The sequence below is a fragment of the Aricia agestis genome, chromosome 21 (assembly GCF_905147365.1).
Source record: "Aricia agestis chromosome 21, ilAriAges1.1, whole genome shotgun sequence".
Taxonomy (NCBI): Eukaryota; Metazoa; Arthropoda; class Insecta; order Lepidoptera; family Lycaenidae; genus Aricia; species Aricia agestis.
The window spans coordinates 215,273-229,338 of record NC_056426.1 but is presented as its reverse complement, the minus strand read 5'-3'; the positions used below and the strand labels follow the sequence as shown (position 1 = coordinate 229,338).

The following is a 14,066-nucleotide window of genomic DNA, read 5'->3' as shown; positions in this document are numbered from 1 at the left end:
TTGGTCGATCATGTCAATTCAATGTTAATACTTAATTGTGATCTGTCGGCTGGGTTTGACGTAATGCGACCAAACTACGTAGGTCCCCCATTTGCATAGGAATCAACTTCTCTGATAGTACTATCAGAGAAGTTGATTCATAGGCAGTTGACGGACTTGCGTAATTTGGTCGCGTTCTATCAAACGTAGCTAACAGATCACAATATACGATACTAGATTAACATTGAATTGACAAAATTTCACCAAATGACGTACAGTCTGTCAAGAAAGTGAAGAAATTAAAAAGTGGCAACATCGTTGTGTCATCCCTTTTTTCTTAGATTGATTTGAAAGGGATGACACTACGATATTGCCACTTTTTAATTTCTTCACTTTCTTGACAGACTATAGGTCCGTCAACTGCCAATGAATTAATTTCTTCCATGATACGATGCTAGAAGAATCTTTTGAATTGAAGTAATGACGCCATCTTGTGAATCACTTGACTTACCGCTGACGTTCAACGCTGCCTGTTATGCATATTATACCTTTTTAGATTTAGGTTTAAATAACCTAATAACTTTTTGAATAACCTCGGCCTTTTGGCTAAGATCAAAGTGTAGTATCTGTTCTTTTCATAACCTCTCTCTAATATTCCTTTTAAGGCGGTCTCATTGAGTTAATGAAATGAGCAACAGCTTATTATTGTTCTTGCTCTGCAATCATCCGACCGTAAAAAGATAAGATCATTGTAGTACGGTCCATGTAGTTGTGCTGCCGAAATAACGTCCTAAAACGTTGCGTACTGCACGCACGAGCTTACGTACTGTACGCAGTGAGCGTATACGATTATATTTATGTACTCTTTGCAAATGTGATTTAATATCAATATAAGCAAATCAACAGGTAAACATGGCTACTAATTTAAATTGAAGTTTCGTCATGCATTCTCTTTAATTAAAATGTTTGTTTACCTTTTTATTAAATTGAATCTGGGGCATTCACAACGCATAGAAAGACTCGTATTCGTGCGACAAGTTTTCGAATTCGAGGACAAACAGGTATTGTGCATAGCCTCGCAGAACAGAGAATATATATTATTAAAAATGTAACCAAGAGAAAACAAAACTCCTTTGGAAAGTGTTACGCTTAAAATAAAAACGCCAAGTGGCGGTTGAACATGATATTACGAGTTGTAGGTATGTCTTAGATTAACGACCGGTCAGCTGACCACAACATGGCGGTGGCCATGTTAGATAACGTACCGGGTATACACGGCCCACATGCTATTCAAGTTTTCGATTTGGCGTTTTAACTTTTTAATCGACAATTTAAAAAGTAGTTTGTCACAATTTGACATTTTGTTTAAATAAAATGTTGAAACGTCAAAATGAAGACAACGACCAGTCGCTCACAAAATGGCGGTGGTTTAGGCCCGCCATTCTGAATTTTACCCGGAGCTGTATTCCCTGATGCAATGTAAATACGGAATAATTGCTTGATGTGTGTGTAAAAGTAGCCAAAACTAAAAACATTTTACACTTTAGATAGTTTTCTGATTCCTCTAATTCCCTAAATAAAATATTTACATAGCGAATAACACTGATGCTATCCTTGTCTGATAATTATGAAATGTCATTTGTAAGATAAGGACAGATGCCAGAGGCTACTTTTACGCCCAGCTTTACAGCACGCGCCAAAACTAACACGCTTAAAGCGAATCTATAATTGTTTTTGTTAATATTTTTGGGAATAAACTTTATAAAACTTTAATATAATATTTTATGCTCGACTCAAATTCCGCTCCGAGTTATTCAAATTCAAATATCTTTATTGCCAGAATGTTGTTGATTTAAAGGCCTGGTATTATTTCAGTCAAATACAAAAAATGCCAAATTATATAAAAACCCTATTACAAATAAAAAGATCAACCTCTGTGTTACAAACTTTGCAGATACTCAAGTTTTGTCCTTGTCTGCCAATCGACTTTTAATACGTATCAAACATCGACTAAACTTGTGTAACTAAAAAGTCTGTATACACTGTATATATTTATTTAATTTTTTATTAAATTTTTTTCATAAGTTGTAAACATTTATGGGTTTTGGTTGTACTTGTACCCTATCTATAAAATGTGAAACAAAATTCTCTATATTATACTAGGTACCGTAATTTGTCAAAGAAGGGGGGGGGGGGGATATCGTACCCAGTACTGTAGCACTTTGAAACATGTACCAAATGAAAGTGTTTAAAAAGTTGAACATATTGTATTACGAAAAATCTTTAAATCAATTTCTGATTTCAAGCGAGCTTTATTATCAGGAGCTCGCTTGTCGATAAAGCAAGCCGCGATTGAGATAGGCGGAGCGTATAGCGATTAATTTAACCTCTAACACTAGCTGTTATTATTAAATAGTACAATATGATGCACCCGTTTAATGCCCTAAATAAAGTGTTCTTAACTACACCGTTTCCAATAATTTGGGATAGTCTATGTATATAACATGATTATAGAATATTTTTATGTTAATATAGGCAACTGAAAGGCAGGTCAATTTGCGATTACGTAGCAATAATTGTTGGATCGCTTCGAATCCGATAGCTAGAGTAGAGTCAGATGTTCGTATACAGTTTATTTTTACACTTAGACATAGACATAGTCGTAGCTTTGCCCGCTCTATATCTTAACGTCTGATTCGATTCGTCGAGATATCTCAATATTTTTGTGTAATAGTATAGTGCGATCGTTAAATATAAAAATAGAGAAGATTTAAAACCGACAGGTATGTTGTAGGAGCTGGCACACGTTGGAGAATACTTAGCGTAAAAACGCTTTAGTAAAGCGCACGCTAACAGCGGCTAACGTGTACCAGTACTTATAATAACGTTCGGCGATCGTGATAAAAAGTGAGTACTTAAAACGTCGCTATATTGTTCAAATTCAAAATTTATGTACAGAGAAAAAGTTCAGATATTTTACTAGTGTACAGAGATGTAAGGTTATATTTATTTTTGTTTGTGTTATGTATTATAAAGCTTACCGGGTTTGTGAAGCGCTGTAGTTACATAGGTATCGAACTTTTTTGTTTTTATTACCTTAAAGGTTTTTGTTTGTAGACGAGTGTAAGAAATAATTTATGGAAAATTTCGTTTACGATAAGCTACGTGTGGTATCCGAGTGCAATGTTTATATTTTAAAAATATAAAATTCTTAGTCGCTAAGTACTATAGTTAGATAGGTATTAGATAGTAAAATGTCTCGATAAGATTTTCTGTTTTCGTCTTAAATTTTATGACGCTTACACTTGTCTACAAAACAACAAAACATAAGCTAGATTTAACCGACTATATTTTCTGCCAATTAATTTTAGAAGCACCTTAAATGACACCTACATTTGAGAAACTTAGTCGTAAGTCTAAAGACAAGAGGTGTACCGGGTTAGCCTTACTAGGAGTTCAGAAAATTATAAATTCATGTTTAGTTCTATTTTATTAAATCACTATGAAAATGTCGATACTCCATCTTTGAATATTGTAAGTTTCAGTTATATTTATTCGTATAAAATTAATATAAATGAGCGATATTATTTGGCGATTAAATTTAAGTAAAGCGTTTTTTGAGTTGAGCGGAGAAAGGGCTTTGTTCCGCTATCCGCTAAGCTCGTCGCTCCGCCGCACTGTGCGCACAGTCGGAGTTGTAAATAGTTGTCGAAGGTTTGATCTGGTTTTTGTTTGTTATTTAAAGGAACACGTACAATTTACATTAAAATTATGTACCTACCTATTTTTTTTATTATTAAAGCACTTATTTTATGAGGCGTTTAATTTTTTCGTTTTATTTTTTATTCGTAAAAAATGTTGGTTTTTAGCAAAGACTCGTTAGCACTTAGTGAGTCTTAGTGAGGTTCTTTAATTTAATATTAGTACAAAAGTATTGTATCAAGTTCAATAGTTGAAAGAGTTAAAAAGACATTTTCAACGGTATTCAACACGATTCGAGAATGGGCATTGGGCTGGAATCAAAGTAAAAACTGGTCCACACTTAAAAAATGTACGAGGAGCCCTGACCTATAAACAAAAATTATTACGGTAAGTATAATAATTAAATTCTGACGTCAAAAAATACAAGAGATTCTTTGTAAGTACCCCTATTAATACCTAGGTTCGTTTTGGCTATTGTGTACCTCACAGATTTTTTTCCTGTTCTGAGGTGTACCTAGTGAATACGGAACCCAAGAATGGGTTTTTGAACGAATACCGTTTAGTCATTAGCGTGTATTCCTAAATTTTTAGTATCATACCGGCTGACACCCTCGATAGTCTCGGTAGCCAATAAAATCTCGTCAAATTGCACTCGTCCCAGTACGCAGAATATATTGTAGAGTTTCGGAACACACCTTAAAAAGCGCAAGCGCGTTCGACAGAATATTATGTCATTTGTGACAGGTGACAGCCGCCACCCGCCGGTGCCGTAGTTTTTACAACTGGGGCGAAGGGAGTGTATTGCAGTTTTTTCTCAAAACTATTTTCTAACACAAAACTAGATTACAGAGAACTTAAATAGTGCTCGTGCTGTTTCTATGGTGTGTGTGATGAAGCTGGGAAGTTGTGTTTGAAGTGTTCCATTGAGCAGCGGCGCTAAATCACACAGTAAAATATGGGTGAGTACCGGTAAATCCTTTATTTCTTTAGTACTTAATATATTACAATAGTTACGTGTTAACTACAATTAATATAATACTAACCCCGTGACCTATATATTACATCCCCTGCGGATAACGCGCGGCCGACGTTGTAACGTTTTGTTAGAAATATCGATTTTTCTCATGTGTTTCGAAGCGGTCGAATTTTTCGGTCTTTGTTCGCACGATTTCATAGCCCTGGATATATTATACTACTCTACATTATTCGATTGCTTTTGAGGTTTCATTTATTGTCTATCGATTAATAGCTAATTGTAGTTGGTATATTGCAAGGATCAATCATATTATAAAATAGTATAAATCGTATTCTCTCGCTTGCATTAGCAAGACGTATCCAAGATTAGCATGGCTGTGTCAGAAAATTATAATATGTTTTATGTATGTACAATGCAAGCCTGTGTTTTACATTATATTATGTCCTTATAGTCCATGGCTGTAAGGCTTATAAGTGCTAAATGACATTGCCAGCTACTGTACTCTCAGGTGGTACTTGGAGCTCTAATGAGAATATCCTTCACGGTGTGTTACTGTGTAGCTAATTTTGTTTAGTTCCACTTGACAGGTTCATAATAATTATTTGTCACAACTACCTGCCTTGATTTTCAATAAGTTATTATAAATTAACTAAGTTGTAATAAGTTATTGAACACAACTATGTTTGCTCTGCAACTATGTTCATAATGCCCGTAGAAGAACTTTGAAGTAGACAGAACTCTAAGTTTTATGCTATGATCTAGTTGTGACTTATTTCAGAAAAAAAATATATGAAACCTACATTGTACCTTAAAAATCCTAAATCAGCTACAAGTCTATGTTCTTTCATGACATAGAGAATAAGATATTTAGGATTGTAGTAGTAAGTAATAAAACTGCAAAATTGTAAGGCTGACATTAATAGTGATAGTATCCACACAAATCTCTTATTCAGTGAAAGTAATTTAAACACGTAAGTGTAAGAATCGGGATTTCATTTAACATGGCATAAAAGCACCCACAGAGAAAGAATAGGTGTGAAACTTCACATAATTTATGCTGTAACGTAGCACAAGCAACACAGTCTGTGCTCTGTACATGTACAAGTAGGTCAAAGCTACAATTAATACAAATTGCTTTACGCCAACACTTCTATACACTAATGAATAATGATACTGGTTTTATGGGTTTAGGAAATGTTCAACATGTATGGGTAGGTTTCCAGAAAGGGGTATGAAGATTTTGGCCGACCTACTGTCCGCTAAATGTGTTTTTTCGCGTTCACGAATATTTTATTCAAAAATGGATAGCTATCATCAATACAAACAAAAAACTATCTTGGTTAAAACGACGTAAAGTGTCACATTTCCATTTTTGAAAAAAATATTTGTGAACGCGGAAAAACACAATGGCAGACAGTAGGTCGGCCAGGCTCCATATAAAAATCTTCATACCCCTTTCAACTCAATTATTATATTTTGTAAAAAAGTTTATTGAACATGTAACAATTATATGAACTTTAAATTAAGAGCAAGCTATTAAAGTAGTCCTAGTCTGTCATATTGTAATCTTGTTAGACACATTGAAATATCAAGCCATACGTCATATACTCTGTTCCTAAAATATATTGTTATAAAATTATTGTAATAATATGCAAATAGTTGTGCATATTTTTATATCAATGCAGCATAAGTAGTGCAGTTGTGAAGGAGTGCCAACTTAATAACTTGAATGTTTTTATAAATGACAGATTACTGTAGAATGTAGATTCTCCCAATTATGCTTGCACAGTTGGCACTCTGATATTTCTTATGCAGAATAAAAATTATGTAGATTACTTACTGCACCCATTTCAAAATAGGGATTGATATTATTCTCAATTGAAATACAATAAGAGTATATATGTCGCAGCCGACTGGTTTAAATAGCCGTTCAATCAAACAGCTAGCCCTTTGACTGAACAACGCCATTCAATCACACGTCTAGCTTTTATATTGAATATTTTAGTCGCTCAAAACGTTCAACACTACAGCTGATTCAAAAGCCGCCGTTTAATTGAAGTAGTTCAGCGCGCACCAGTTCGGCGCTAGGTGCGTTTTATTTACAATATGGCGTCAACTAGCAGGTGTTTGTTTGTGTTTGTGGTTGTTTTTCGGAAAGAAAGTAGTTAATAAAAGTTACAAGTGTCATTAAAGAGACAAAAATTGTGGAGGCACATACGAGTGAATCAAAATTTCAACAAATATTCGAGGAGAAATTACGGGATTATGAAATGGATGGACGCAGCCCACCGGAAAGGGGGGTTCGGGGGGCACAGCCCCCCGTCAAAACAAAAACAAACACAATCCAGAAAGTTCAAAAGTAGGTTAGGTTAGTTTAAAACTTAGATCACAACACAGAGGAAGCCGAGCGAGCGCAGCGAGCGTGCTGCGGCAGCATCCGGCGACCGTCGTCAAATAAAAGGGGGGCTCGGGGGCCGCAGCCCCCCGCCAAAACAAAAACAAACAATTCAGAAAGTCCAAAAGTAGGTTAGGTTAGAACTGTGACTGTGCTGCGGCAGCAGCCGGCGACCGCCACAAAACACCTCAGATTTTTTTATTTTTTACTTATTGCATTAAACTTTTGGTCACTCACCCCTTAAACTTAATCCGAGAATAATCTTTCAATAAAATACAAAAAGTTTTCCTATTCTCCCAAATTACATATTAAGCTAGTGGTCGCCCTAGTTAATTTGCCATTAAACCAGTTGGCTAAGCGTCGTCTAGCTGTAGTGTTGAACGTTGTAGTCAACAAGTCGACTAAACGACGTATAGCCGTGTGATTGAATGGCGTTGTTCAGTCAAAGGGCTAGCTGTTTGATTGAACGGCTATTTAAACCAGTCGGCTGCGACATATATACATATACAATACAAATACAATAGAGTCAAAAATCTGCACAGTTGAAGAAAGTTGAAAATGGATAAAAATGGACCAGGAAAAATAATTTTAAATCAAAAAAATGAAAATTACATATATTATGTACATAAGATATTCTGATGATGCCTGATGATGAAGTAGACTTCATCAAAATAGGTTCTTTTTTTTTATTATTAAATAAGGGGGCAAACGAGCAAACGGGTCACCTGATGGTAAGCAACTACCGTCGCCCATGGACACTCGCAACATCAGAAGAGCTGCAGGTGCGTTGCCGGCCTTTTAAGAGGGAATACGCTCTTTTCTTGAAGGTTTGCAGGTCGTATCGGTCCGGAAATACTGCTGGTGACAATTCATTCCAGAGTTTTACAGTGCGCGGCAGAAAGTTACGCGAAAAACGCACTGTGGAAGACTGCCACTCATCAAGGTGATGAGGATGGTATGTTTTTCGCGTGGGACGATAGCGAAAAGTTGCAGGTGGTATGATTCCGAACAATTCCTCAGAGCACTCCCCGTGATACAACCGATAGAGGATGCAGAGTGAAGCTACATCTCGGCGTAATTCCAGGGGGTCCAAGCTGTTTGAAACACTATGTCAGTCAACAATTCGAGCGGCCCTTCGTTGGATACGATCCAGAGGGAGCAGTTGGTATTTTGGCGCCCCTGCTCAGAGATGAGAACAATATTCCATATGAGGCCGAACCTGCGCCTTGTAGAGTTGTAGGCGTTGGTCCCTTCGCAATGTCCAAACTAACAGCCAATGCCTCTGCCTTCGACTCAATTGCCTGGGCCCAATGATGAGTCAGGTATGCCAAGAGATCACCAGCCAAGCGATCACCACATCGGCAACAGAGTTGGCAGTGTTGTCGGGATCATCCGGCGAGAAGCACCCGTGCCCCCAAGGATAGGATGCAAAAAACGACCGCATCCCATCCCAGTCTGCTGACTTGTAGTGCCACACTATATTTAACAGCGCGCTGTCTTAACACCGTCGTAAGTGGCACAAAACTCCTAACAAGGCAATGATCCGATGAACCAAGTGGTGCGGTTACGGATATTTGGTAGGATTTGAAGTCAGTAGGAGGTCCAACAAGGAAGAGTTCTGACCATCCACATCTGGGATTCGCGTAGGCGTAGTAACCAGTTGTGTCAAGTCGTTCGCAAGGGCAAAATTGCAGACAGATCTCCCCGCATGATCAGTTTTACTGGAATTGAGCCAGTCGGCGTGGTGGGCATTAAAGTCGCCAAGTATTATGATCTCTGCGGATGGGATCTGCTGCTGCACAAAATCTGAAGCAGCTTGCAGGTGCTCCAAGAGTCGGTCCGTCTCGGGGTCACCACTATGGGACCTATATAGGCACGCATAGACGCGAGGGTGGTCGTCGCAATCTATGCGGAGCCATAAGTTTGATAGGTCCATGACCTCAAGATTGCTGAGGCGGCGAGAGCTGATATCATCTCTGATATACACACACACTCCAGCTTTGGGTAGAAAGGAGTGCTCGAGGTAATACCCTGGGTGGGAAAGGTATGATGTGTCACTCGGAGATGATATCTGCGTCTCGGTTAAAAAGAGCAAAGCCGGCTTTGCCGTCTCAAGGTGGTAATGGACGGCATTAAGGTTGGAGTGTAATCCCCTGATATTACAAAAGTCCATGTTTAATATCGAGTGGGGTGCCTTTGTGTGTTTGCTCTTGCCCCGAGCAGATTGGAGCGCAGTTTTGCCCTCCCCAGAATACGAGGGGCAGCCTGGACGTCGACGCTCAGTTCCAGGGGTTCCTGAGCATGGACGTCCAGAGAGGGATTCTCCAACGCAGTTGGTACCCTCAGTTCGGTCGGTTCAGTTAAATGTGAAGAAGTATGCTGTATGTTATGCAAATATTACGTCGCCAGTCGCGAATTCGTGATAAGAAGCCGGTTTGCGCGAGCTGCGTGTTTGAAGAACGCCTTATCGCACGCTGTTGAATGTTGATAAAACTTACATGTTATTTTATCATGAATGTATAGCGAAGTCCACTTTTGTATAGCTGTTGACTTTATGGATTTAATTTGAATGTACTTAACTGAAACTTTCATGAGGATGAATGGATGTTTGTCTGTGGAAGGAAAAAACTACTGGTAGTTGGTACTACGCAAAAGCTATAATACAGCCCAAACCACGAGGCGAATCACAAAACTTTTTTTTTAATGAAATAAGGGGGCAAACGAGCAAACGGGTCACCTGATGGAAAACAACTTCCGTCGCCGATGGACACTCGCAGCATCAGAAGAGCTGCAGGTGCGTTGCCGGCCTTTTAAGAGGGAATAGGGTAATAGGGGAGGGTAGGCAAGGGTAGGGAATAGGGGAGGGTAGGGAAGGGAATAGGGTAGGGGATTGGGCCTCCGGTAAACTCACTCACTCGGCGAAACACAGTGCAAGCGCTGTTACGCGCCGGTTTTCTGTGAGAACGTGGTATTTCTCCGGTCGAGCCGGGCCCATTCGTGCTGAAGCATGGCTCTCCCACGTATAATATTATCCTCCTCGCCCCCTTTTTCAACGTTCATAGTCTCAGTCTGTACTGACTGTTACGTTTCCAATATGACAAAGACAAGGAGAATGTTGACATTAACCGCTTCGGTCCTTACATCCATACTAATATTATAAATGCGAAAGTGCGTCTGTTTGTCTGTTACTTCTTCAGGCCCAAACCGCTGAACTCCTTTGGGTCCCGTCACTCCCGGGAAAGGACATAGGATACTTTTATCCCGAAAACATGTACGGTTCTCACGCATTAAACGATTATTGGCGCAACAGGGTTGCGGGCGTCATATAATCTTTTTTTTTTTTATAATATAAAGCTATGTCAAAAAATGTATGAAAGTAAGCCTCGTGGTTAGAACTATTACACTAATCTAATTCATGTGTGGGTCGTGAGATATCCAATACTATAATCGTCGGCCGGAGCCCGGGGCTTCGCCCTCGACGCCCCCGCGCTCATTTTGGGGTGACATTGTTTATTGGATTATCCCGAGCGTGGGGTGCGAGGCGCGATGGCACACATGTGATAATAATAGCACGGTACTACTAGGTGATCCGGCTGACGTTGTTACAAAAAGTTATAATTTCGGCTACAAAAATGTTGACTATTCTCGGACAAGCACACACAATTTCATCAAAATAGGTCCAGCCTTTGCGCTAAAATTCGAAACAAGTTTGGTTGTTACATAAATTACAAAATACAATCGAATACAATAATAATAATTTGATCTAGTTTCATTAGTCTGAGCGGGCGCCAAGTGGAATAAACTTGAACGGGGTCGTCACCCAGGCAACGGCCACGAAACTTGAAAATTAAAGCATAGCTTAAACCTGGTTTAAACTGTTCACCCAGTTTTTAATCATTATCGCGCAGGGGGTTGCCTACCACGAGCTTTTTATAGTCTTTAACCGACTTCCAAAAAACGAGGAGGTTATATATTCGGCTGTGTTTTTTTTTTGGTATGTTCGACCACTACTCCGCCGTTTTTTTTTTTTAATGAAATAAGGGGGCAAACGAGTAAACGGGTCACCTGATGGAAAGCAACTTCCGTCGCCCATGGACACTCGCAGCATCAGAAGAGCTGCATGTGCGTTGCCGGCCTTTTAAGAGGGAATAGGGTAATAGGGGAGGGTAGGGAAGGGAAGGGATTAGGGGAGGGTAGGAAAGGGAATAGGGTAGGGGATTGGGCCTCCGGTAAACTCACTCACTCGGCAAAACACAGCGCAAGCGCTGTTTCACGCCGGTTTTATGTGAGAACGTGGTATTTATCCGGTCGAGCCGGCCCATTCGTGCCGAAGCATGGCTCTCCCACGTATAAAAATTTTTGTATTTCCACGTTTGTAAACCGATTTTCAATTTTTTTTTAATTATTATCTTATAGGTTGTCAGTAAGACGGAAGGAAGGTAAACTGCAGTCTGCACCTTAGAAAAAATGTTTTATTCGTCTTCAAGTATTGTTATGTTACAATGTTTGTATAAATTCTAATTGGAGTTAGGACGTTGCCGCCCATAGACCATGTCCTATACTGCCTATACATAAATACAGAGCTGGGCCTAGGGCGTATTCTAAGCCTCTACGCCTCTGTGTAATCGCAACATTGTAAATTGCATATTACTGAGACAATTCGCAATAGTATTACGACGCGGTGTCCGGTGTCGGTTCCACCCCACTACGCTCACCGGCCGGGTTACACTTGCCCAGCGTTGCCCAACTGCCAACACTGGCCCCAAACTTGCCCAACACTGCTCAACAGGAAATGCCAATCTGCGGACAAGCAGTATCGTCTTACGGTGAATCCTTTTACAATTGAAAAATGTATTGATATGCGTTTTTTTTAATGAAATAAAGGGGGCAAACGAGCAAACGGGTCACCTGATGGAGAGCAACTTCCGTCGCCCATGGACACTCGCAGCATCAGAAGAGCTGCAAGTGCGTTGCCGGCCTTTTAAGAGGGAACAGGGCAATAGGGCGTCTCGAGCGTTTTAACGATGCAGGATCGGCAAAGGACTTTATCATATTCATATTATAAAGATGTTGGTTTTTACATTCTTTAGTTATTATTATTCGAAGAGCATGCGTCTTGGAACTTAGTATTGTGCGTAAAACTACTGTAGAAATGGGTTTTGACTGTGTTGAGTTAGATATTACTAACTCTTACCCAAGCCTAACACTGGAATGAACTGTCGCCAGCAGTATTTTTGGACTGTTACGGCTCAGATGAACTGTTTGCTCGTTTGCCTCCTAATTTTATAAAAAAGAAACCTTTGCTTGGGCTGTTTGAACAATAACGTAGCTTTACAATTACTGTATTAGACACCATTTTCGCCTGTAAAATACGGCGTGCATCCACCCACAGCTGCTGTATTAGAATTAACAGTTAATTAATATGGCTGCCTTTTGTAGATATTATTAATGGATGTTCCAAAAGCAATAAATCCATAGTTAATAGTATCCTAAAGGCGGTGGTTGCGTAACAGTTTCGTAAACGCTGCTGTGATGTTTTGCTGTATTATAGGCTTTGTTGTCAATCAGTATTATAACAAAACATAGTTGGCATGATTTTGGTAGCATAGGCCTATTAAAATTGCTACCAAAAATGCTTAAAACGTAAAAACTTTACAAATTCAACAAAAAGACGTACTATACCTTACTAAAAACAATAGGGACAAATACTAAAGGGATTTTCTCTATGATTTACGTTACAAAAATTATTATACATATTTACTTAGCTCTATAATCTATATATAGTCTTTTCCAGACATAAGTTTTTGTCTTTACCAAAAATCTTTAACCCGTCAAAACTCTACCTCGTCTTCAGTAAAGAGGTACATAATAACTATTATCTATATATCTTAAATATATGTATAGTATAAAAGTATTAAACATATTTCCGTTGTCTGGTACCACAAGTCCTTCAGGTACTTAGCACGGGGCCAGACTGACGTGGTGTGAAGCGTCCATAGAATATATTCTATCCGACAAAAAATGTTTAACCCGTCACAACTCTACATACAAACACAAGTGCATTAAGCGGCGGATATTCAAATTGTTAACCTTTTCAATTGATATTTATCTACCGCCGTTACTACTTCCTCCATATCACCACATGAGGTCACTCTGCTCTTCCGGGAGTGATTTTAAAATATGTAGGAATGTTGGTGAGGAGAATCCGGCATTATGTAGCAAACGTGTTAAATCACAGGCGTATATAATATATTTATTTATTTAACATTCAAGTACAACTATCATTACAGATTAATATCCAATTCGATAGCGTAGTAAATAGATTAATAATTAAATTAATTCATGTATAAGTTACTAGATGTCCCGCGCGGCTTCGCCCGCGTAAATTAGGAATTTTACAGAAACCGTACATTTTCTCATAAAAAATATTTCTACCGTTTTTCCCACATTTTCCTGAGTTTCTTCGGTCGTATTAGTCTTAGCGTGATAATATAATATAGTCTTACTCGTTAAATGATCTATCTAACACTGAGATAAGTTTTTAAATCGGACCTGTAGTTCCTGAGATTGACGCGTTCAAGCAAACGTACTCCTAATATTATAAATCTAAAGTTTATAATATTAGGTTGGTATAATTTTTTTTTAATTATCGCTTGACAAACTCGAGTCTCGATCTAAAAGACTATGAAATGGTATAATATGGTAGTGATGATGATGATGAATGTAATTTGCATAGTAGCATATGCTTTCTGTTCTTAAAACAACGCCGAAACTCCTAAACTTGTATCTATAAAGAATCAGGAGTTCTCTCAGCACCTTCCGAACTACGGTATACCAGGTATATCTCAGTGCAAAATCTTACTTGTTGGTAGCATATGCTTAGAATACTTCTCACGAAACCGAAGTCACCACATGTTTCCCTATAAGTTTTGAGGAGTTCCCTCGAATACTTATGGATCCTTCATCAGAGCACCACATTTGTGAATATAGTACCAAATTGGGATGATACCCTAT

At 38.7% G+C, this 14,066-nt stretch overlaps 1 protein-coding gene and 1 pseudogene across 1 annotated transcript in view; both read left to right on the top strand.

Moving 5' to 3' along the window:
- Window positions 1–567: 567 nt before the first annotated feature.
- Window positions 568–706, top strand: LOC121737918 (annotated as a pseudogene).
- Window positions 707–4,439: 3,733 nt separating this feature from the next.
- The window catches only part of LOC121737781 (actin-binding LIM protein 2), a 102,704-nt gene continuing 93,077 nt past the window's right edge, over window positions 4,440–14,066 (top strand). Inside the window, exon 1 of the mRNA XM_042129478.1 lies at window positions 4,440–4,640. Coding sequence (XP_041985412.1) covers window positions 4,637–4,640 — 4 coding nt within the window. The 5' untranslated portion in view covers window positions 4,440–4,636. The remainder of the gene's footprint in view (window positions 4,641–14,066) is intronic.